At 36.5% G+C, this 25,498-nt stretch overlaps 1 protein-coding gene and 1 non-coding gene across 2 annotated transcripts; one reads left to right on the top strand and one right to left on the bottom strand.

Annotated features, from left to right (window-relative positions):
• Nucleotides 1-12,257: 12,257 nt before the first annotated feature.
• LOC120073515 lies at nt 12,258-12,915 on the bottom strand. Its single transcript, XM_039026356.1, has 3 exons — nt 12,669-12,915; nt 12,500-12,571; nt 12,258-12,397 (listed from the first exon to the last, which is right to left on the bottom strand). The coding sequence occupies exons 1-3, from the start codon at nt 12,913-12,915 to the stop codon at nt 12,258-12,260; spliced, it is 459 nt and encodes a 152-aa protein (XP_038882284.1).
• A 1,179-nt stretch (nt 12,916-14,094) lies between these two features.
• On the top strand, nt 14,095-14,196 carry LOC120074862. The gene has a single exon (XR_005481138.1). It is a non-coding gene; the product is annotated as a small nucleolar RNA R71 (small nucleolar RNA).
• Nucleotides 14,197-25,498: the final 11,302 nt, after the last annotated feature.

Here is a 25,498-nt window from a genome sequence, read left to right as displayed (position 1 = left end):
GTCTACAGTTCCGGGTCAAAAAAGTACATTTTACCCTTATAATAATCTTGCTACCTTAAGTCTCCACTGCTCACTAATAAAAATTGGTTTATGGTCATAAACCTAATTTAAACCGAGTTCCCTTTTAGTCATAGAAGAGGGTGTGGCCCCCTTGTTCCAAGGGGATTTAAAATCGGGGATTCAGGCCCTCACTTAAGAGCACAGCAAAGGCCCGGGGGCAATTTTATTGCCCGAACTCTCCGTGGGCGAAAATCTTAAAACGGACCCAGGGGTTCAGAACGATGAGAAAAAGCGTGCGCGTGGACGGTTTTTGGAACGGAGCTCGTTTTGGTGCCCAAACGATTATCGGGTTCGGCGGGGGTGCCCCAGGGCCAATGTTTGTGCGCGAATTTTCGGCCAGCGAAAAATCTAAAAACGGACCCAAGGGTTCAGAACGATGCGAAAAAGCCGTGCGCGCACACGGTTTTGGGAACGGAGCTCGTCTGGTGCCGCAATGACTATCGGCCCTCGCAGGGTTCCCGGGGCCCAATTTTTATGAGTAACACTTTCCAGCGGGCGAAAATCTGAAACAAGAACCAGGGGTTCATAACGATGAGAAAAAGACGTGGCGCGTAGACGGTTTTGGGAACGAAGCTCTTTGGTGCCCCAATCGGCTATCGGGCCGCGGAGGTGCCCCGGGGCTCAATTTTTGTGCACGAACTTTCCAGCGGGCAAAAATCTGGCCCCCTTTGGTTGGAATTGCCCTCCCCAACCAAAGTTAGGATGGCTCTTCCAGCTCAGATTATAGGTATTGCTGAAGGGGTTGTTCTAGATAGCACACACTTGCTGAAGGTTCAATGTGCACACGTCAGCTCCGTGAGCCCCTCCACAATTGATGCAACTGATTGTAGCCATTTGAGCCGGTGCAGTGGGTTGCGCTGATTGTGGAGCAATGGCTCCTTGGTTGTAGCCATTGACTGGAGGATCGAGGTCCCCACGGCCATTTGCGCGGCCAACGTGGTCATTGTCTCTACAAGGACAATGGCTGTTTCACTTTTCCTTCCCTCGGTGCCTCAGCCTCCATATCCATCGTCGATCCAGCCATCCATATTCCGCAAGATGCAGTTAAGGATGACTTTAGCCTCTGTGTATGTCTTATCCATAAAACCTCCTGCCGCAGAGGCATCAACAACAGCCTGCATTACTCTGTTCAGGCCATTATAAAACGTTTCCATCAAGACGCAATCGGGGATCCCAATATGCGGGTCGTTTTTCATCAGTCTCCTAAATCGCACCCAGGCAGTGCTTAGGGTCTCATTCTCCATCTGTTCGAAGTTCAACACATCCTTTCGTCGCCTTGCATTGACGGCAGGTGGGAAGAACTTCTTCATGAACTGCTCTACCAGTTGATCCCATGAAGTGATTTCATTTGGCTTAAGTGAGTAAGCCCACCTCTTAGCCTCATCCTTCAAGGAGTAAGGGAACAGATACAGTCTTATATTCTCCAGGGTCATGCCAGGTAAGGAAAAATTGCCGCACATCTCGAAAAAGTGGTCAGATGGGCATGTGGGTCTTCACCTTGTAGACCTCCGAACTGCCTGGTGTTTTGAATCATCTGCAGCATGACTGGCTTAATCTCGAAACACGCATTCTCTTCCATAGTCGACCTTAAGATTCCAGGCAAAAAATCATACAAATTGAGTGCCGCATAATTATGCATTGGGATTTTGTGATCAGCCGCCAGGAAAACAAGATCCTGAGCCGGTCGAACATCCCCTTGGTTTGCAACCAGTACCGCATTATCATTGTTGTCCGTCATGCTGGCTGCCTTCTTTTGCCTAATTCGCTTCTGACGTGCTCTTGCACGGAAAGTACGCTCGATCTCAGGGTCAGCTTCGAATTTCGGTTCAGCACCAGGACTCATAAACTGTCAAACTGCTCTCCACGTTGAACAACCAGTACAATGAGATCTGTCCTACAAAATACCAAAAACACACTCAAACAATAAACCATTAACAAGTCCTTGACAACGACACCATAAACTTGTTGATGAATCATTGATAGGTATAATTGATGATGTTCTATGCTCGAAATGATGCGATACTACTACTAGATATGCGTTAATTATGGATGTTCACGTAGTATGCCATGCGTTGTCACAAGTTTCCTTACGATGGAACCAAGTGTAATTCCACCGCAAGTTTCTCGGTGTGATTCGAGGTCGAACTCAGGGACTGTTTTAGGTTATTGTGATATGTTCATGATATATGCAACCAGGTTTTTCAATCTAAAAAGATGTGTTTATACAAGTATTAAAATTGCGGTCAAGTAAAGTAAAGCAGTAAAAATGCAATAATAAAATGAAATACAGTAAACCTAAGCTAGATGATACAAGATACAGGCTTCATGTTACAAGTGCTGGGGTCAAGGCTGGCTATGAAAGTTATGCAAAGATATGGAATTCGGCGACAAGTCTTATGAACAGAATAGAAAGAGAAAGATAAATAATATAAACAACACAAGTTCTCAATTGCGTTGAAGCTAGAAATACTGTTCCGCTCTTTTCTTGGCGTACACCTTTCAGTGATCGGCCACGCTCCCACATGTCTGTGGTGAAACAGAGAATAATGTAATGAATGCAAGGTTGCTTCCATGTCTGGAAGTACTACTTTCTTTAGTTAACGCATTCTTCTAACCCTCTCTTGATAGATCAGAATGGCATCTTCATTTCTGCTCTCACAGGTGAAGATGCCGTCTAGCATGCCTTAGTTAAACGCATTTTATATCTTTAACACAAATTAAGTACTTGTTTGATTCATATTAACTATTAGGGGATTAAAAAGACATCATGGAGAAAATGATTAATGGAGGAACATAAATAGACAGAGAATGGTATATGAAAGCTATCGAAACATTTAATATATCTATTAAGCATTTGAAACATGGTGTGTGAATGAAAAGTTAAAGAGAAAGTGAAATACAACGATGAAAGAGATAGAACAGATACAAACAAGTGCCAATGTCTTGGCACTGATTCGATGGAGATCTGCTTACCGGATAAGATGGATTTGATGGTAGGGAGAGCTTCCCTCTCAGGCTTGCTCCACCGGTAGCAGAGATCTATGCACAGAGCTTTCGATCAAGTATTCAGCAGATTAGATCTGAGATTCACCTCTTGGCCTTATCTCATCTTCTTCCCAGATTTCTTCACTTAAGCACTCAGCTCAGCCTTTTCTCTCAACAATTTAGCAGCACTTAGCCCCGTATCAAGTAGCATACCTTTTCTCTGAAATCTATGGGGTATTTATAGGTGCAGGTCTTTGACTCCGGCCTTGTGGTCCCCATTGATGGTTATGGTAATTCCGAAGATGGAGGGATATTATTCCTTCTGTTATGCAATCAGACCGTCAATTCTGCACAACCATTAGTTGTACACGTGTCTCAATCCTCCGCTTTTGCATTGCCCAGTTGCATCTTTCGATCGTGATTTCACATGCGGTGTTGTTTTTATTACCGCATGCGGTTGAAAGTTAGCTCTGGATCGACTGTCGCATTGCGCCGCCATTACGGTGATCGTCTCTTCATTGTTGATTGATGGGCGCAATGTGACAGAGATGCGTTGATCAGTTTCTCATGAGCCTTGAGCGCAAGCGGTGACTTGGTTTCCTACAAAACAGAGTAAAGAATTTGGCTTGTCTTCCATCTTTATGGTATTAGTGGGTGTAATTGTGCTCATTTATAATTATTGTAATTCTAAGCTAATCTTCATACAATTGGCGCATATTTACTAACTTTTGGCCACAATATCTAGATAAGGTGGCATAAATAACTTGTATTTCTACAAGTTATCAATATGTCAAATAAAATAACTCAGATTTTATTAAATAAATAAACTGTTTGTACAATATAATTACAAACTATGGACCCCCGAGATTTAAGGCATTAACCCCAACAATCTCCCACTTCTAAAGCTAGTGGGGTGTACATCATAAAAGTCATACTAATACAAAAGTACACAAAACGAGAAACTAAGGCATAATACATGCCAAGTACAAAATCTCCCACTTGCCTTAGACTAGATATGGCATGTCTCGTAGACCCATACTCTACAGATGACCCTCAAACACCTTAGTTGTGAGGGCCTTCATAAATGGATCAACAATGTTGTGCGTCGAAGCCATCTGTGTGATGATCACGTCCCCTTAATACACAATTTCTTGAATGAGATGATACTTCCGCGATGTCCTTCCCGTGTTTGTGACTACTAGGCTCTCGAGAATTAGCCACATCACCACTATTATCACAATAAAGCGTGATGAGCTTTGACATGTCTGGAACCATTTCCAAATCAGTCAGGAATTTCCTGAGCCACACAGCTTTCTTGACAGCTTCACAAGCTGCTACATACTCAGCCTCCATAGTGGAGTCGGTAATACACCCCTGCTTGGTGCTCCTTTAGACTACAGCCCCTCCATTAAGAGTAAACATTGATCTTGAAGTGGATTTCATAGAATCTCTATCAGTCTGGAAATAAAAGTCCATGTATCCTGTAAGGATTAAATCCTTAGATCCATACATAAGCATGTAGTCCCTCATTCTCTGAAGATATTTGAGGATATTCTTAACGATGGTCCAGTGGTCAAATCTTGGATTAGACTAATATTTATTGACTATTCCGACTGCATAATAGATGTTAGGTCTAGTACATAACATCGTATACATCAGGGCTGTTGGGGTGGACCTTCTCCTTGCTTGGTTCTGCAGTGAGTCTCACGGTGGATGGCTTAGTTTGATTTTTTCCTTCATGTGGTGATGAAGAGCTCGACATGGCTGATTTATGAGGGAAAATTTTCTCCAATGGTTTAAGGTTAACAAGGACAATTGGTCGTAGGGTAGAGGTGTTGAGATTGGTGTCCTAATTCTCCCGCAGTCTCGTAGTTTGTAAACTGTACACATTGTTATGAATAAAATAAGAGTTATTTTATTTGGCATTTACTCATATCCAATAAGCAAAGCTCCATGGTTATTGTATGAAAACTTAAGTATGTATATGAGATATACAAGTGGATCATGCCTTAAGTGATAACCTAAAAAGGTCTGTAGTATAAGGATTAAAGAGGGATACCTGATCCTGGTGACACTACGAATATGACCCGCTTTGTAGAGGTTTGCAAGTGTTGTGAACTACTACAAATGGTAGATCCTGACCATTTATGTGGAGACATGCGAGCAGGGGTGTCCTATACAAAGAGTTTGTATAAGACCAGACCACGAGATGACTATTCTCTGTATATAACGCCGTTGATACTTGAGACTTACATCTCATCTAAACGACCATAGGTGACATGACCTCAATTTTGTGTGTTTTGGGAACTCTTGGCTTTGAGGGCGGTCATTTGATTAGTATGGGTGAGAGTGGCCAAATTGTTAACTCAACATGCCTACCTTTTTGGGGACTTATCTGATTTGGGAGTTGGGAACTCAGTTACACAAGATGGAATTCACTCCTTCCCCGAAGCAGGGGTAAGTAGATAGATTGCTCCCTTAAGGGCTGATTCCGGGTCTTGAACATAGTGGCCATAAATTCTCTTTGGAAGAGAGGACTTGGTTATAGTAGGACTATGACTTATGTTCATTAGAGGGATCAGGAGTTAGATGTAACTATAGAGGCATAACGATTATTGGCCCAGCTGTACTTATGAGCAATCTGTGAAGAGTTATCGCACTGTTGATTGGTTGATATGAACATATAATATATATGTAGTAAGAAGAGTGCAACTATCGATCTTTAGTGGAGTTCCTGGCAGTTAATGAATGGTGGATCCCGTGACTAAAGAGTTTAGTCAGTTATTCATGTATCGTAGGAGCTTTAAGCTACAGGTCCATAAGGTCCCCTTGGTAGCTCAATGGATTCATGTTAAGAATTAGTTCTTGGTGTTGATTTGAAATATTCAAATTGACAAGAGAAAATTCGAAATATGATATGATCGGTGTGATGTATGAGATACATCAAGTGGAGGATTAATGTAAATGAGATTTATATTAACTACCATGAAATAGAAAAAGAACTATGGTTTATATGTTTCATGAGATGAAATATTAAAACTATAGGTTATAAATATAATATGGTAAGTTGGTTATCACATATATTTATAATAATATTAATTATTGGATAATTATTATTTTTTCTCTAATATCCAATTGAGTAGGAGGTTATGGTGGTTTCATGGTAACCGTGAGATAAAAGGAAAAAAAAATTCTTAAATTTATTAGAAGATTTGAGATTTTCCATTCTCGGAAAGAAAACTCATGAAATCGCTATCAAGTGAATAAGATTCACTGAACGATAGCTGAAGAGAGAGTAAACGATCGCGGAGTGACACTACACGATAGTTCACTCAGTTGGTCCTTAGCTAAATGATCGCGGAGCATTTGTTAAACGATTAGTCATTCGTCTATAGGATAGACTTCTGTCATCTCCCACTTGCTCAATCATTTACACGATTGTTATTCCTCCGGTCTCTTCCTTTAACCAAGTTCACACAAAGCCCCCACTTCTGGATTCTCCCACCGAGATTACCAAGGTAGCCATTGTGGTGGTGTCTTACTCAACTCGACTAAGGTCGAGGTTTTGGAGGCCGTTCGTTGAGTTTGTGGTGTTTGTATGGTCGTTGCTGATTGATCGTGCTGTGTTGCAGTCGCTACGTTCGAGCGTTCTTGTGTTGAAGTCTTGGAGATTGAACGAGCGTTCGGGATCAAGGGACTGTGAAGATGAGTCTTCAAAGGTATGCTTAATCCCTTGATTATCATGTAAAGCATGCTATAATTTCATTTTATGCATGACCGGTTAGTTTCCGTTTCTTGACTGTAATTGTTTGTGTTCAATTTCAAATAGAATTTGGAACGATCATTCCGTTGCTCATGGAAATCCTCATGTCTGATTTCCTTCAAGGGGAGGGGCCGATTTGAGGAGAGGGTTGGATGTTTAATGAAAGGGCTGAAGGTCGAATGGATGGAATCTCCAACGAACAGGGTTAGGACGAATGACTGAGCAAATCTGTTGGGTAGTTTGTGTTTGAGAAAAAAATGGATGGAGCCCACCTCGCCGAAATAGCTAATCGAAGCTGATGTCGAGGGGACTGAGAAGATGAGGAAGTTGTTCTTGGGTTTGACGAAGAAGGTTGGGCAGAGAAGGGCTTGGTGCTTTTTCCTAGCCTTCCATTAGTTGTTGTGAAGTAGACATAGGGTAAGATGATCAAAGGGAAAGGTTGAAAGCTCGTCAGATTAGTATTGGAAGACAACGAGAACGAGAGAGTTTCAGAGAGCTAAAATCGAATTTTGGGGAAAAAGAAAGAGGAAGAAGATGAGGGGAAGGGGTTTTATAGAGGTTAGTGGGCACGTGATTTGGATGATGACATTAGTGTCATGAAGGCGCATTGATAACACCTAATGGAATGTATGTCAGGCGGCGCATATGACGCTTTCACTTCAAATTCCATTAATGGTTATAAAACCTTTGGGTACCCTTAGTTGCAGTTAGTGTTTTAGATTCGATGAAGTATTACTCAACGCATCCCACACTTAATGCAACTCTAGTTTGTTTTTTCGAAAAATTTTAAGTTCAAAGATACCAAACATAATTCATCACAACCTATTTAAAAGCATCTAAATTTCACAAAACTCAAGAAATTCAAATAAATTAAAGAAAGCATGAAACTAAGAAAGCAAAGTAGTAATGTAAAGACAAAAAGTTAGGACGTGTCCCTAGTGAGATGTTATCATTGTCGCTGCAAGGACCATTCATTCTCCTTCATTCGGGCTTTCCAAGATCAATGGAGACTTTCTTGCGGTCAACATCGCCTCCATGATACGGCTTGATTCTTTGCCTATTAACTTTAAACATATTTGTGTCATATTTGTTTATCAGTTCAACAGCTCCATGAGGGGAGATTTCTTTGATAACAAAAGGTTTTGACCATTTTGATTTCAATTTTCCTATAAACAAATACAATCAAGAGTTAAACAGAAAAACTTTTTTGCCTACAAAGAAAGTTTTCTTACTGATGCGTTGATCATGTCGACTCTTCGTTCTTTCTTTGCATATCTTTGCATTTTCATAAGCTTGAAGTCTCCATTTGTTTGGTTCATTCAATTGTAGTTTCCTCGCGTCTCCAGCTGCACTCAGATCAAGATTTAGCGTCTTGGTGGCCCAATAGGCTTTATGCTCTAGCTTTAATGGCAAATGATAGGCTTTACCAAATACCAACGCATAAGAAGCATCCTAATCGGTGTCTTATATGTAGGCCTAAAACGCTTCATCTAGCTTTTGCACCCAGTCCTTGCAAGTTGTGTTGATAACTTTCTCAAGAATAATTTGATCTCGCGGTTGAAAATTTCAACTTTGTTCATTTGTCTGTATATGATATGCGTGCAATCCTATGATGTACACCATACACCTTACCTTCTTCGTCCATTTGTCTGTCGCATTTCATCGAAAATTCTCTGGCATCCTTGAACAATGTGGGCCAATAATACTCACAGTGAAGGACCTTAGTAGTCGTTTGCTCCCCTCCAAAATGGCCTCCAAAAGGTGATTCATGACATTGGGATAATATGTAGTAGTATGCACTTTCAGGAACACACTGCCTGAAAATGTGGTCAAGTCCACGCTTGTATAAATGAGACTCATTCCAGTAATAGAATTTGCATTCATGCATCAACTTCTTTTTCTGTTGCAAATTATACTCCTCAGGAAATTGCTTGCATGCTAAGAAGTTTACTATGTCCATGTACCATGGTGTAAATGAAAGAGTTACGAGCATGAAAGTGCAAGTAATTTGGATAAAAAAAATACTCTAATTACACTAATTTCATGGATTAAACATACTAGTTCATATTATTCAAAATTAGGGTTTAGAGCACAATTTTTGAAGAACTCATTGATTGCTCCAATCTATTGCAAATTTCTTCTTGAAAACTTGATATAGACTACCACAAGAACTTCTCAACTATTCTCTTGGCCCTAGGTTGGATGGTGGTATTCAAATTGAGTAAGAATTTGGATGAATTTTCGAGTTGGAAAGGTAATGTACAGAAAACTTCAAAACAAAATTTTTTCTTCAATTTGTGATTTTTTTTTTTTTTTTTACATTCACCCTTACCTGAATAAAATTAACTATTTTATAGAAAACTAACATGCAAATCAATTAAACCACAAATTGACACACACAAATCCACTAAATAATTTTGATTAGGTGTTTATGAAATGGATGATGTGGGAGAAACCCACTATCCAATTTATTTATTCATTTTTCTATTTAATTTAACCAAATTAAATTAATTGAAATTTGAGAAAAACTAAAATTTAATAATAATTTATAAATAAATAAATAAATAAATAAATAATTTAATTCATTAATTTAATATCAAATATTAAATTAATAAAATACCTAATTCAAATATGAATCACTATTCATATATTTAATATTTAAATCGTATTTAAATATTTTCAACTCTCAAATTTTGTTTAATTCGATAATTAAACATCAATTATAACGTATATAAAATTCTAAACCCAATTCGAATTTGAACATTTCAAATTCTCTCAACACACTATTCTAAGGTTTAATCCATTTATGAGCTAGTAGAGGAATCTAATGAACCTATAGATCATGAGCTCCAACGATCTAAGATCAATTGGCTAAACTCTTTTAACCAAATTAACCAACATTCCTTAACTACTGGGACACTTCATTAAAACCCAATAGTTGTACTTTACTCACTGTAGATATCTTTTTGTCCACTTGTTTTAACTATAATCAGTAAGTCGATCCTTCACAGGTTGTTCGTAGTTACAGCTGAGTCAAAATTGCTATTTTACCCCTGTAATACATCTTGTCCCTCAAGTCTCCATTAATCCTTTAATGAACAATTGGTTTATAGTCTTACCAATAAACCGAGTCCCTCTTAGTCATAGAGAGGGTGGGACATTTTGTTCAAGACTAAGAGTCAGTACTTAAAGGAATGACCTATCTGCTAATCCTGAAATTGGATAGGAGTGAATTCCATCTTGCAGGACAATGTCCCCAGCTATCTACCCGGTCTTATCCCTAAAATAGGAGACTTATTGAGTCAACGTTGATGAGCCACTCTCACCATGCAGATTAAAGGATAATTCCGAGTAAACAGAAGTCCATAGTTAATTCAGGATTGAGGTTGAATTACCTTAGGTTATTGATTTGAACTAGTTAGTTTTAATTGTAAACCGTATTATAAAAAAAAAGTGACTTTTTCATGGTCTAGTTTTATGCAAACATCTTTTGCATAGGGTGCCCTTGCTCGCATGTCTTTACATGAATGATTTCAACATCAATCGTTTGTATCATATACAAAGTGGGTCGCATTCACAGTATTTCCAATATAAGGCACCCAACCCCATCCCTATACTTATATACCATTTTGGCTATATACTCAAACTTGATCTACTTTAATATCTCTATATGAAGTTCAAGTATTCATACTATTGCTCGGGGTTCTGCAAGTGCAATTTACACATTCAATAACAACTTTATTGAATAAACCTCAGTAACAATTTTTATTGCAAATAGAATAAGTTTAAAGATTACAAACTGCGAGTTTTAGGACATACAACCCAAGAGAAAAGTCATCAATCTTCAACACTACTTCATCAGGAAAGCATGCGTTAACTTCTGGTTACATGCAATCAACTTCGGTATTCTCAAGACGAGATAAATGATCTGGCACTTTGTACCCCTTATATCAATAATCTTTGTATCAAACTCCTGCAATGACAAAATCCACTTGATCAATTGGGATATTGCATCCTTCTTACTCATTAAGTATTTGATTGTAGAGTGGTTGATTTAAATGATGACTTTTGTCACCAATAAATGGGCTTTGAAATTTTCTACAATAAATATCATTACCAATAGTTCTTTTCTCAATGGTTGTGTAATTTTCTTGCGCTTCATTGAGAGTTTTGCTGCCATATGCGATAGGGTGAATAATTTTATCTTTGCACTGAACTAGAGCAACACCTACTCGCATTGCACATTAATTCAAAGGGAAACGACCAATCCAACGTGATTAAGATAGATGTTGTAACTAATTCTTGCTTCAATGTTTCGAATGCTTGTAAACAATTATCATAAAAAACAAAGGTTTTATTTACTTCAAGTAACATGCTCAGCGGACGTGCTATCTTTGAAAATTATAAACCTGCAATAGAAGTTGGTGTGGCCTAGGAAACTTCTCAATGCCTTCACACTTGTTGGAGGTGGTAATTTTCTCACAACTTCAATTTTGGCTTTATTAACCTCTAAACCATGTTTAGATACCTTGTGTCCGAGCATAATCCCCTCATTTATCATGAAATGACATTTTTTCTAATTCAGTACTAAGTTGGTATCTTCACACCTCCACAACACTAGCTCAAGGTTAGCTAGGAAAGACTTATAGGATTTTTCAAACACTGAGAAATCATCCATGAATATCTCAACTAATTCTTCTTCATAGTCAGAAAAAATGGCCATCATGCACCTTTAAAAGGTGTCTGACACATTGTACAACCCAAAGGGCATGTGCCAAAAGGCGAATATCCCATAAGGGCATGTGAATGTGGTTTTTTCTTGGTCTTCTGATGTTATCAATATCTGGTTGTATCTCAAATATCCATCCAAAAGAAGTCCTTTTTTGCTAGTCTATCAATCGTCTAATCAATAAATGGTAATGGGAAATGGTTCTTCTTGATTGTTGCATTCAATTTCCTGTAATCCATGCACATTCTCCACTTGGTGACAGTTTGAGTGGGGTATCAATTTGTTGTTCTGATCTGCCACCACAGTGATTCCTCCTTTCTTTGGCACACACTGGAATAAACTCATCCATTAACTATCAAAAATGGGGAAGCTTATTCATGCATCCAACCACTTGATTATTTTCTTTTCCACCACTTCCTTCATCATAGGGTTAAGTCTGCGTCGATGTTCAATTGAGCTCTCACTTCCTTCTTCAAGCCTTATCTTGTGCATGCAATGTAAAGGGTTGATTCTCTTTACATTTGTGAGAGTCCATCAAATGGCTCAGATGTATTTCTTCAAACTTTTAGAAGGGTTTGTTCATTGTTTGGAGTGAGCGTAGCTAAGATAATAACAAGAAAAGCTTCTCCTTCATCGAGAAAAGGCATACTTTAAATGAGTAGGAAGAATTTTAATTTCCAATGCAGGCGACTTCTCCAGCAAAGGTTTAACCTTATTCTCTCAGTCACCTAAGTCCAGAGGCTCAAAGTCCATCTGAATTACTTTCACCGCATAACATGTGTCAGAGAGCTTTATGTCGACTTCACTTTCTTCATCTTCAATATCACCTTCAAGATTTGTTTCACATGGCCAATCGTCTTCTGCATCAATTGTTTGACATGGGTTCATTTCATTCGGGTATTCCAACGCCTTGAGGATGCTCAATTTTACTTCTTATCCATTTACCCTCATTGTTATTTCACCCTCATGCTCGTCAATTTGCGTCCACCCACTGGATAGGAATGGTTTGCCCAAAATGATGGGCACATCTCGATCTGTTTCATAATCCAAGATTATGAAGTCTACGGGCAAGATAAATTTATCAACTCTCACTAGTACATCTTCAATTATTCCTAGGGTGTACTAGAGAACGATCCACCATTTGTAATGTCACTATGGTTGGTCTCATTTCTCCAATTCCTAACTTCTTGAAGACAAATATGGGCATCAAATTTATGCTAGCCCCTAGATCGTATAGAGTTTGCCCTATGTCAACACCTTCAATGGAGCGAGGAATGGTGAAACTCTCAGGATTTTTCATCTTTGCTAGGATGTTCTCTTGTATCATGGTGCTATATTCATGTGTCAGAGCCACTGTCTCAAATCTTCCAATCCTCATTTTCTTAGAGAGTATATCTTAAAAAATTTCACATATAATGGCATACGTTCCAACACTTCTACCAACGAAATGTTGATAACACATCTAAGGAGCACTGAAATTGGATTTTGTCATTCTTTTTCTTTAACCTTTGTGGATGGGGCGGTGATTGCTTCTTTGATGATGCATTTAAGGTTGACACATTCATGGATGATTCTCTACACTCACTTTCTTGGTTCTTTTGCATCAAGTTGTGTGCTTTCGAATTCTGTATTTGTTAATCATTGGGTTTCTGGTCAGAAAAATCGATAATCTTCTCGGTGGTTGATCTGATCGATGAGCTATTTATTTTGGAAGTCTCCATTAATGGCTTCCCACTTCTCAATGTCACCCTGTGACATCGCTCCTTAACTAAGTTCCCCATAGAGTGTGGAACTTCTGTATTACTTGGTAAGGTTCCTTGTAGTCTATTTTTCAGTTCTCTGGAAAGTTGACCCTCTTAGAGTTCTAGATTCTTGATAAACGATGCTTGACTTTATAGTAGGGCTTTGTTCTTTTGTATGTACTCTTTGAGTAAATTTTCTAATGAGGATGATGAAGTTGATGGCTACTGCGATGAACTTGGAATTTGTTGATGTCTCTGTTGTCCTTGGTGGAACCCAGGTGGTCCACTTCTATTCATATTCTGATTGTTGGTCTGCATATGGCTACTGATTTCCCCCCAAATAAATTTGGGTGGTTTTTATAGCTTGGATTGTAAGTATTCGAGAATGGGTTGTTCTTAATGAAGCATATAGATTGTGGGTTATGCGGGCACATCTAAAAAATGTGTGCTCCACCGCATACTATGCATTTTAGGCCAGTGACTTGATTCACAAAGCCTAATTAATTACCATTCTCTGCATCATCTTTCTTCATTGTCATAGCTTGCAATAACTTCATCATTGTGATCACTTGCGTTTGTAGTGTTGCAATGGTGTCATTATCCGTTCTCGAATTGTTTCTCTTTTTTGAACTTGACTATAATCCAAAACCCATTGTCCTCCCAATCTTCATGGTTTTGTGAGATTCGATCTAAGATGACATTTGCATCAGTGTATGTATTTTATAGCAAGTCACCTTCTGCCATAAAGTTAGTTGCGGTCTGTGATGCTTTTGTAAGTCCATCATAAAAAAATCTTCATTTGCACGCAGTCCGACATGCATTATGCGGGCAGTTTTTGACTAATTTCTTGAATCTCTTCCAAGCATCACTAAATGTTTCTTGATCCTTTGTTGAAAATTAGTGATGTCTCTTTGCCTCTTTGCATTTTCCATAAGAGGGAAGAAATTCTTCATGAATTTAGCCACCATCTGTTCCTATGAGCTGATTTCAACTGGTTCTAGTTCATATGTCCATTGTCTTTATTCATCTTTCAGAGAGAATGGAAACAAGAACAATCGAATTTCCTCAGCCGAGACATTTGGAATCACAAAAGAGTTGCAAATTCCAATGAAACTTTTTAAGCGGGCATATGGATCTTCTTCTTGCACGCCTTTAAATTGTTGGGCTATTTGGATCATTTACAGCATTACTGATTTCATCTCAAATCGAGTACCTTCAGTTAATGGTCGCATGATTCCTGGCAAAAAGTCATATACGTTGGGCGAAGCATAGTCTCTGATTGGTCTATTGCGATCATTTGCAAGAAGTATGGGATTGGTAGGCACCAATGCATTATTCATTGCATTGTTACCTCTGTTGTTGATCACGTTTGATGCTACTGGGTTGTTTTATTGATCTCCCATTACTTGAGGTATGTTTCTCTGTCATCTCTTCTGGTTTGTTCTTATGTGTCTAAGAAAAGTCCGTTCGATCTCAGGGTCATGTACTAGTTTAGGCGTTGTGCATTCACTCATGTAATGTTTTGCACCACTTCTCAAACAAGGATGCAATACACTAAATCAAGGTCCTGCAAAAATCGAAAACAAAAATTTTAACACAAATAAATTACCATAGTCCCCGAGAATGACACCAAAAACTTGTTGCATTTTCTAGAACGATGTGATGATATGATACCCTTATGTCATGCTCTGAATTCTGAATTCTATGAATAATTTACTTTGAACACAATGTTTTCCTATTTAGATCCAAGTGTAAGCCTAAATAGAGTAGTCTCAGTGAGATCAGAGGTCAAACACAGGAACATACGACTAAAGTACGATGAAATGATTGTTTGATCTTAATGCAGTAGTTCGTTTTGAAGTATGCATTGAAAATGTTGTTTCCTAACTAATGAATACTTACAAATATGGTGGAGTGGATGATTGTGAGTGTGTGCATAGTGATGCAATGAATGATGATGAATGTGTGATGACAATTACAATCACTATATGAGCAGCGTACGTTGAAAATGGAGAAAATATCAATAACAAGACAGGATTTGTGAAAGGCCCACTAACATTTTCCTAAGTAGTACATAAGTCATGTGTTCATGCTATAAACTCATAAAGTAATTATAAACTTCACCTCTTAGTGTTTTGAGCCACAATGTCCTATTCTAGGATGCATGCGATGAGTTTTGATTGCAACAAGTTAACTTTATCTTTAAAGCCACTTCTATCTTTGTTTAACATGTTCCATAATCACATTCTCTCTCAAGCAATTGATTGTTTTCTATTTAGACTAATCTCTTGATTTGATCTCAGCAACTCAGTATGTATGCATTAAACAAGATGAATACCTACTTATGCACAACTTAGTAAAAATGCTAACTTATCTTCCTCAACCAATTAAGAATTTAGCCGCTCATGCTTACGAAAAGAGATATGGATTAATAGAATATGGAATACATTGTATTCGTAAAGAGTTTTCAATCTCTACAACTTAATACAAAATGAAGATGTTGAGAAAAATGTAATGAAAAGTAATAAATAAAAATATCAAGCTGTAGGTCACAATTTCTTGTTCCTTTTGGTTCTAATGATCCTGCTTCAATGTGGTTATACAGTGGTGGTGGTCTCTCTTCTCCTTTTCTATAGAAGAAAACTGAGCTCTCACTCAAAATTCTCCAAAGAAAAGCTTGAAGGAGTGATGGCAATGGCGGATTTCAAGTGGTGAATGAATAAAGCTTTGACCAATTTCTTGGACTCTTCTCTCATACTTAGACAAATCTTCAATGGGCTTTTTATAAGTGTAAAAAAGAAGGTTCTTTGCCTCTCTCTAATGATGTACTGACATACCTTGCATTTAATTCCATGCCCTGCTGCACCAACTACTCGCATCACTAATTCATTGGCTCTGTTGTGTATGTCTTAAATCAACGACCAACTTGCATCTTGATGTGACGTCCATCATCTACGCATTTTTCATTTTCTCTCTTCACGTTTCATCTCATCACGTAGTTTTTTATATTGCAAAGTTGGGCACTGAGCTGATCTCTTCTATGCGTCCAAGGCTGCAACTTTTGCTTCCTTGACCATTTTCCTTCATTTTTCTTCAAAACTTGCGTTCAACAATGAGCAATCTTATAATTTCTAAGATTATGAGTTTTGTAAACACATGGACATAGAATAAGATTATTTGTCATGGATTTCATATCAACTTAACACATTTTCCTATAAATATTCCTCTATTCTAAAGAAAGATATACCATAACTTGTATTTCTACAAGTGATTAGTCATATATGAGGATGGAGAAGTTATCATGAATCGATTCTATAACAACCTTAATAAGAAAATATTTGATATGTTTGTCAATCTTGAAGAATTCAACCATGTGAGGATTTGGAAGAAATGGTGCACATTGCCATCAAGATAGAATGACAACTCCAAAGAAAATCTTCAAGGTGCATTAAAACTAAATCTAGTTTCAATGCTACCACATTAGTGGAAAAGATTAGTTTATCTACTATATCTAAGAATTTTGATAAGGTGGGAAGAAGAAAAATTTGATAATGTTGTGTCTATGCATGATTATGATGTTTTGTCTAGTAAGTCATTAGATTGCAAGGACCCACATGACTATAATTTTGGTATTGTTGTTGAACCACATATTTCTAGAGAAGCATGTGTTAATGGTAGTGGGATAAAGAAAGTAGATGATAGTGAACTCGAAACTAGTATATTTTTTCCTGATGTTGCTAGTTTATCCGAGCCCAAATTAACATTTGATTATATTCTTTTATCATTGCTTCCAAGAGAAGTAAAACTTGATGTGTGTGAGTTGGGAAGCAAAAGACATGATATTACCGACGTAAAAGCAATAGAAATATATGAAGAAGAAAATTGTGCAAACATAAAATGAGAGAAAAGGCAAAAATATGAGATTGAAATTTTATGAGGATAACAAAAGAGTTTGTTTTCTAATTGGTGAGTTTCAACCAAGTTTTCCTAGTTTTTTTTTTCTTTGAGTTTTTGCTGGATGTTAAAGTTTTGACTACAAAGCAAAGCTCAAAGATTGTGCCTACTTCTTTTGATGGTCAAATTGGAATGAAGGTTGGAAGGATCAATGTTCTTTCCAAAATAGATGGAATCTAAGACGGTATCAACTTTTGACATCTCACGACTACACCATTGCTTTACAAGGGAGATCATCCAAGAGGAGTGCTAGAAAATTAACGTCATGTTCTTCTCATGACTTCAAAACTGCTTTACAAGGCTTTGATTTGGATTCAAGGACAAATCCTTCAAAAGAAGGAGATGATGATATAAATCGTCCAGGCATCAAATTATTAACCAATTTTTTATTTAATAATTTTTATGTAATTTTAGTATTTTCTAATTTTAACCTTTTTTTATGATATTTTAAGTATGGTTATTTTTGGAATTTTATTATGACCTAATGATGTTGCATTAGGATTTCAGTGGATGCTATATAAAGCCTGGCCATTAAGATGTGAAAAGGGAGTTTTTGAATTTTGAATTTTCGGAATGACAATTTTCCTCTACGTTGATGATAGAGATTCATCACCAACATCTTTTGTAATTCTTGATCTAGGGTTGCATGTTTGAGCATTCAGGTAAGAGTGATCAACTTGCTTGTGGAGTATTCAAATTGTGAGTAAGGAAGTAGGTCTTCTTACCTCATGGTCTTCGATCAAAAGGTAATCCAAATCTAATCCTTCCCTTTAGATTGTTGTCAAATTGATTGGGAATTTTAGAATTTGATATTAGGATTTCAGTAATTGGGTTCCTAATTTTTCAAATCCTAGTGTTTTCATATCGCAATAAATCTCTCAAGAATAAGATCAAAAGAAAAAAATTAAGAGCTTAAAGAGAATAACAATGGTGGTTTTGAGGATTGTAAAAATATGTAATTATTTTAAAAATTTTGGAGATGATCAAGTGTTTAAAAAGAGAGGGAAGTTGGTGAAAATCACATTTAATTTGCACCATTAGGTCTTAGAAATGAAAAATAATAGTGGTGATTTTTCTTTTTTTAAAAACGATTAGTTATTAGCCACAAAGCAAAAAATAATGTAATAATATATATCTTTTAAAATGATTTCTTTTAAAATCCAACAAAAAAACAAATGACCACCATGTGTTTAAAACTAGTCATTAGATACAAACATAAAATAATATTAAATTCATTATTTTAAAATTCATTTCTTTTTAAAAACAAATCCAAAAATTAGAAGCCCACCATATGTCACTCTTCTATTGCTCCAATTGGTATCTTTCAATTGGTCTACTTTGATGAGAAAAATTCTGCCACGTTATCAGCTTGGGATATTTTCATTAAGCTTGTTTTGGTCATATCTCCTTTATGTAACTTTGATTTGAGTGATCCAAATTGCTACGGAATCGTTGTTACGAGCTCTACGTAGTAGACACTTCAAAACACTCAAATTTTTATTAAATTAATTTAGATTTGTTATCATCAAAATAATAATTAATCAATTAATCAAAATTAATTAATTTGAAATTAAGGGCCAAAAAGTCAACAATCTCTTTTTTTATGGTGACAAATAACTCAAGAAAAATGAAATCCAAAGTCGTGTGTGAATGAAATATGTTCGGGATGCATAATCAACACATACATAATTTCAAATCACTTGAACACAAATGATATATTCAACTACAACATGTTTTCATTTTTCTTATTACCTCTCCCCCTTTTGGAATCAATAAAAAAAGACAATTAAGAAAAATAACATAAAGACATGAACGTTCTACAAAGCATGAACACATAATTTTGCATTTCATCTCCTATTAACAAGTCTTCTAAAGGAAAAACAATAACATGCATAAGAGGGGTACAAAACAATATAGCAATATGGGAATCAATTTTCATTCAAACATGAAATTCATATATAAAAGTATATAACTTCTCGTAAAACCAAGCACTTTCATTTTAATAAGAAATATCAATTAAAACCAAGGAGATAAGATCATTCAAGTAATTCAACCAATTGAGATACTAAAATATCAAATATTATAACATAAACACCAATTATTGAAAAACAAATGATACCAAACAATAGCAAATCAATATTATCACATATTTTGTCACAAAGAGGGCATTATCAATCAAATATAAGCATGAGCATAACAAATATATTTATACTAATCTTGAATAAAATGCTAACAGGGATCAAGAAAGTAAATCAAATCAGAATTTAACAACCCTTCCAAATAACATTGCAAATCACACATTTTCAACATAAACCACATAACATGCTCATAATTAATTTTCATAAAGATACCAAAAGAATATTTATCTCAATAAATAAAAAAATAAATGTTACCAAATATGCAATTTTCTTTGTTTGATTCAAGCAAGCTTTTTAGTTGCTCCAATTTGAATTAATTCCCCAATTAAAATCAAAGCAATTAATTGCTTCTTGCATCACACCTACAATGAAAGCTCAACTAAAAGATTTTGTTACCCATTTCTTGGGTCATTCATTGTTAGTGAGCAAAGATTTTGGTACCCATTTTAAGTTGGTTCAAAAAATTACTAGCATTTTTTATTTTATTTATTTTTTTTTTTGCAAACAACAGGTATGATATTTATGACCAATTTTGGCATAAGAATAACATACAACATTGGGCAAGAGCTAATTTTTAACTAATTGATTTTGTACCTTATTTCTATCAAGAAATTCTTTGTAGGAGCAATTTTCAATTTGAAACAATTTGGTCTAATATGATCTTTAACTCCACAAAAATGACAAGTAGACACAAATTTTGATTTTACATGCAAATCTCTAGCATTTACATGTTTAGGCACAAATTTAGAATTATTCATGCAAAGAGTTTTAGGATGGTTATGTTTAGCCACAAACATTGTTTTTTCAAAAACATTTCTAGCCTTTTCATGATTAGATGTAAATTTAGCACTATGCATACATTTAGATTTTAGATGACCATGTTTAGGCATAAATTTTGAGTTTTCATACATATCCCTAATATTTATATGTCTAGGCACAAATTTACCACTATGTGCACATTTTGATCTAGCGTGGAATTGTTTAAACACAAAATTTGATTTAACATTAGACATGTTAGATAAAACTTCCTGAGGCATAATAAGGGAGGCTTTAACAAAGATCAAAGATTTTCATTTATATAGCCTAGTCCCTTTTTTTCATTAGAAGATTACGCATGTCAATAATTTTATCTAATTTTTGTGCACCAATAGTCAATTTATTTATGATTCTTTTGAAAGTTCAAGCTCTTTAGTAGAAAACAATTCTTTCTTTTTAAGTATATGCAAAATATTATTTTGCTCTTCAATATGATATTTAAACTTGTCAAGAAAATAAATTTTCTCTTTTTCTAATTCTATATTGCTAGTTTTCAAATTAATAATTTTATTTTTCAAACTAGAATTTTGATCATTTAATTCCAAAGAGAAAGATTCAGTTTTCAATTCATATGACAAATATTTGAGATCATCATTCTCTTTTTAAGTAAAAACAATTCTATCTTTCAATGCACTTTTCTCAACACAACAAACATCATTAGCAGCTCTATTTTTCAAACAATCATTTTCATATATCAAGGATTTATTTTTACTAGACAATGCCTTAAACTTCTTTGATAATTTTTGTAGCAACCCAAATTTTTTTTGGTAATTTTTCTAATTGTCTTAAATTATTTTATTTTTATTTTGAGTTTTGAGGTTAAATTTTGATTTTGGAAAAAAATTGGGTCAATGTGGAATTCGATGAATTTTTGTTCTTGGAATGCGAAAAGGAAAAGAGAATATTAATATATATATATATATATATATATATAGATGATAGATAGATAGAAGTAATTAGGGTTTTAGTTTAAAATATTTATATATGTATAAGAGGTGGTAAATGACAAAATAAACCACACGTAGCCTCAGACAAGGCATCTAAGCCATCATCTTCAACCTTCTCCTTCCCTCTTTCCACAAGTTTTCTCTCTCCCTCAATTTTTCCTTCCTCTTTCGGCCGGCCAACGACCCAACACCCACCTGCTGTTTGTTTAGATCTGTCCGCCACCTAGCCTAGCCGTTGCCACTAGTCCTCACCGTCGCTGTTGCTGCCCATCGAAACAGTGTCTCTTAGGGTGAGCTTTGATGAAGTTGTTGGTTTTAGCAATAAGTCTAGATTAACCATCGGATCTTGGATTGATCTAGATTTTACCCAATGTGTTTGACCTAGATTCAAGCTTTGAAGTAATTATAGAGTTGAGAACGTGTTATCCGGAGTTGGAGATCAATTTTAGGTGGGTTTAACAAAGAATTTTTTTTAATGTACTTCAAGTTGGAGCTACTTGGTTAATTGGTGTTTGAAATTTGACATAAAGATTTGAATTTAAAATTTGGATCATGTTGTGGGTACCAATACGAGAATTTTGTGGAGTTAGTTGGCGCGATTATATTTTTTTTGGGACTTAATTTGAGGTAAGTGATACTATTACTGGGGTGCCTCCGTGCCAGGCGCCTTAGTTAAGAATTTTCATGATATTTATTGGATTATGGTAGCATGTTTTGGAAATGTGTTACCTACTGTATGCATGAAATTTATGAAGATTGTGAGCATTTTGAAATTATGTAATATAGATTTATGTTGTGTGATAGCTTGTAGAAATACAAGCTATTGTAGCCTTTTATTTAGAATCATGAGGGTTAATAAACAGAATATATGTCAATAACACCAAGAATTCATATGGAAAAGTGAGCTTGCATCGACCAGGACCAGAAACCCTCACTAACCTTATATCATGCATTATTATGCATCAAAACGTCTATTTTTGCAGCCATTACAGGAATTGACCACATGCATCAACCTCAGACTATCGTAAGAATAATCGCATACAAAGGTTCATAAAGACTAGTTCGACGCATGGAATGTTGCATCAACAGTGATCATCGTAATGGAAGATTGATCACCAAGTGGGTGGAATGCGTTGACACTTTAGGAGAAACAAGCTTGAACGCATACCTTGGGAGTATCAACAAGATAAGGTGATGCTGACATTTTCTATACTAGGACAAAGGTAGCAGTGAGTCAGAACACAATCATCAATGTTGTTGGCGTTTGAACTCTATAAATAGCACCTTGGATCTTCACTTCAAACCATCCGAGCTTCTATCTTAAGGCAGATCCTTGTGATCACAGATGAGAGCATGAGCAAGACACTCTTTGAGGATTCTTCACCTCCACATCATTCCGAGTGACGATCGAGGTTTCGCCGAAGATAGAGCTCGAAAGAGACTTCTCCACCATCTATCCATGGTACCACCAGCAGCCTTGATGCATTTCGGAAGAAAAACAAGAGATTGTTTTCATCTAGCCTTCCATTTCTCCTCTTATCTTTGTATTGTATTACATTTTGGCGTAAGACATTAATACAGATTGTAATAAATGCATATCTTAGTTCCTTCAACACCATCTTCATCATCTTCTTCTTCTTTATCATCATCTACGTTCATCATTTAGTTAAGCATCGAAGACAATCGCATACTCAATCGTGCAATCAGCAACCCACCGAGAGGTGTGTGTTGCATGAGTATAGTGAGTTAGTCCTCTTTGCTTGGTGTGAGGCTGAAACAACACTTGTCTATAAGCTGTCACAATGCTTGTTTATGAGCTGACTAGCCACAACTAACTGCCTGAGGAGGTAAGTAGTGGAACATACTAAAGCAAAGTAAGCCTTGTTCTTAGAAATAGGCACGATCTTATGCTCGACGCAACCATGCATTATAGAGATATAAGCATGTGGCTGGCCACCGAGAGGTGTGTGATGCGTTAGTGTGGCGAGCTGGGATTACTTGAGCGACCTAACATAATGAACATTATTATGCGTTAACAGTTGTTGCATCTCTACCAATTCTCATAATTAAACTTCCATTGCTCGATCTATTTAGTTAGGAGTAGGAGTAGTACATAATCCTTTAACTTCTGTCTTTTTACTTTTATTCATCGCCTCAAACACATTATTTCACAAATACTATTTAGTTATAAGTCCCTATGTTCGACCTCGGATCATCCCGAGAAACTTGCGTTCTCGTTATACTTGGCGAGAAAGCAAGAAAACTTGTGATAGGAACGCAAGGTTATTGCATAAGAGCTTAACGCATATTTCATATTTTCTAGTCCAACGCATGACCGTCGACGCATGGAGATTAATGCATAACATAAGGCAAGCATATTTATTTTCCTTTACCTTTTCCAACCAACATTGTGGGACCTCTTATGAGATTTTTGTATGTGATGCATGTTAGACTAGTAGGGGCGATATACCGCCTCGCCTTGACGTATGTTTGATACAGGGGACCGATGGGTTCAGTTTCATGTTTTATTTGATGATGTGCCATCAGGCGGCTAGGCATACGCGAACTAATGGGTTCATTTACATGTTATGACTTGGTGAACCAACAGGTTCACTTTCATGTTTTATTTGACGGTGTGCCATCAGGCCACTAGACATGCATGTTAGGACGAGATAGGTTATCCCCCCTAGTTAGCCATTCAGGAACATGTTATGACTTGGTGAACCAACAGGTTCACTTTCATGTTTTATTTGACGGTGTGCCATCAGGCCACTAGACATGCATGTTAGGGCGAGATAGGTCATTCCCCTTGGTTAGCCATTCAGAAACAGCTTCAATATGTATGTCCTATTACCCCCAGGCATTCACTATATGTGAATGCATAGCCTGATTCTGGTAATGGGGTCACTTACTGAGTATTTTACACTCAACCTTTATGTTTACATATTTTTCAAGTAAGGACAAGGATACTTAGGCGACTGACAAGAGGAATTCGTGGTAATGCCAAAGGGACTAGACAGACGCTTCCGTATTTGAGTTTATATATTTTTATTTTTTTTCTATTTCATGTTTTACGATTTCTTTCGTGAATCTGATTTTGGACAAAATATAGGTGTTAAAGGTTTTTATTTTCAATTATTTTTCCTTTTTATAAAATTTATGTTTAGGGGTACCCAACCCAGGATGTTGTTATATTTTGAGTAGAAAATTTTGTTTTAATTCTTTGATTAATAAAGCAGTATTTTCTGGTTTTAATTGCAAATGTCTATTTATAAGTTTATACGTGCATGAAGTAACGACCCTATTGGGTGTCTTATAGAGTCAGGTCGTTACCGTTGGTATCAGAGCCCATATTTTGGGTAGATTGACTTACTAGGTAAGTCCAAATTGTCCCTTTTGGCCATCTATGGATTCGTCATCATCGGCAGGTAAATCCCTTAAGAAAAGATTCCAAAATGTTGTGCACGCTTGTGTTGAGGGTATAATCATGGTTGATATATATATATATAACTAGTAAAAGAAAGTTGTTAAAGATTGGTTGCAAACGATTGTCAGGAAATGGTACGTGTTAGGAGAAGGGATAGCCATAGGATTATAAAAGTGGACAAGGTCCCGAAGGACATAACCTGACGGTTCAGGACCAAGATCTAGTTTAAGATCAGGATCCACATGATGGGGATCCACAAATTCAAGATTCGCAAGTTCGTGCCTCTAGTACCGGAGGATCCCTTGCTGGCTAGAGACCCTTCTAGGTATGAAGGAACTCTAATTATGGAGGACTAATGAGCGGAAGCAGATCGTCCAAACTCCATTGTGAAAGAACACATACATTCACAGTCATATAAACAGATTATGCATTAAATATAAATTACAACATGCTTCTTGAAATAAATACAAAGATTAGAGAGACAATACCTTTGAAGAACACTTCTTCAAGAATATCCCTCGATCAGTCACGAATGCAACGAGCAAGTCGAACTCCCTCTAACAACAACGAGTATCAACTTGATCCTCGAACAGATCTGGACACTACGACTTTATTACCTTGGTATTCTCGATGTGAGAATCCAGGAGTGGTGGGCTCTGGCTTATTTTGGTTAGAGGGAAGGAGGAAGACGATTGAGTTGAGAACAATACTGTCGTGTAGATGACAAAGTCTATCTCATAGACTATACTCGATCGTTTAGGCTCTCTTGATATTGTCTAGTAAACTCGATGCTATCATGTAGTCACTCGATAGTTCATCATGTAAGTCGTTTTGTAGAATGATTAGAAAAATATTTTTTCATCTTTATTCCACTCATTTGCTATAAAACCGTATAACCACCCACTAATGGTGGTTATTGGAGAAAAAGAAATTTAAT

This window comes from Benincasa hispida, chromosome 3, assembly GCF_009727055.1.
Source record: "Benincasa hispida cultivar B227 chromosome 3, ASM972705v1, whole genome shotgun sequence".
Classification (NCBI taxonomy): Eukaryota; Viridiplantae; Streptophyta; class Magnoliopsida; order Cucurbitales; family Cucurbitaceae; genus Benincasa; species Benincasa hispida.
This window is presented reverse-complemented; position numbering and strand designations above follow the sequence as displayed.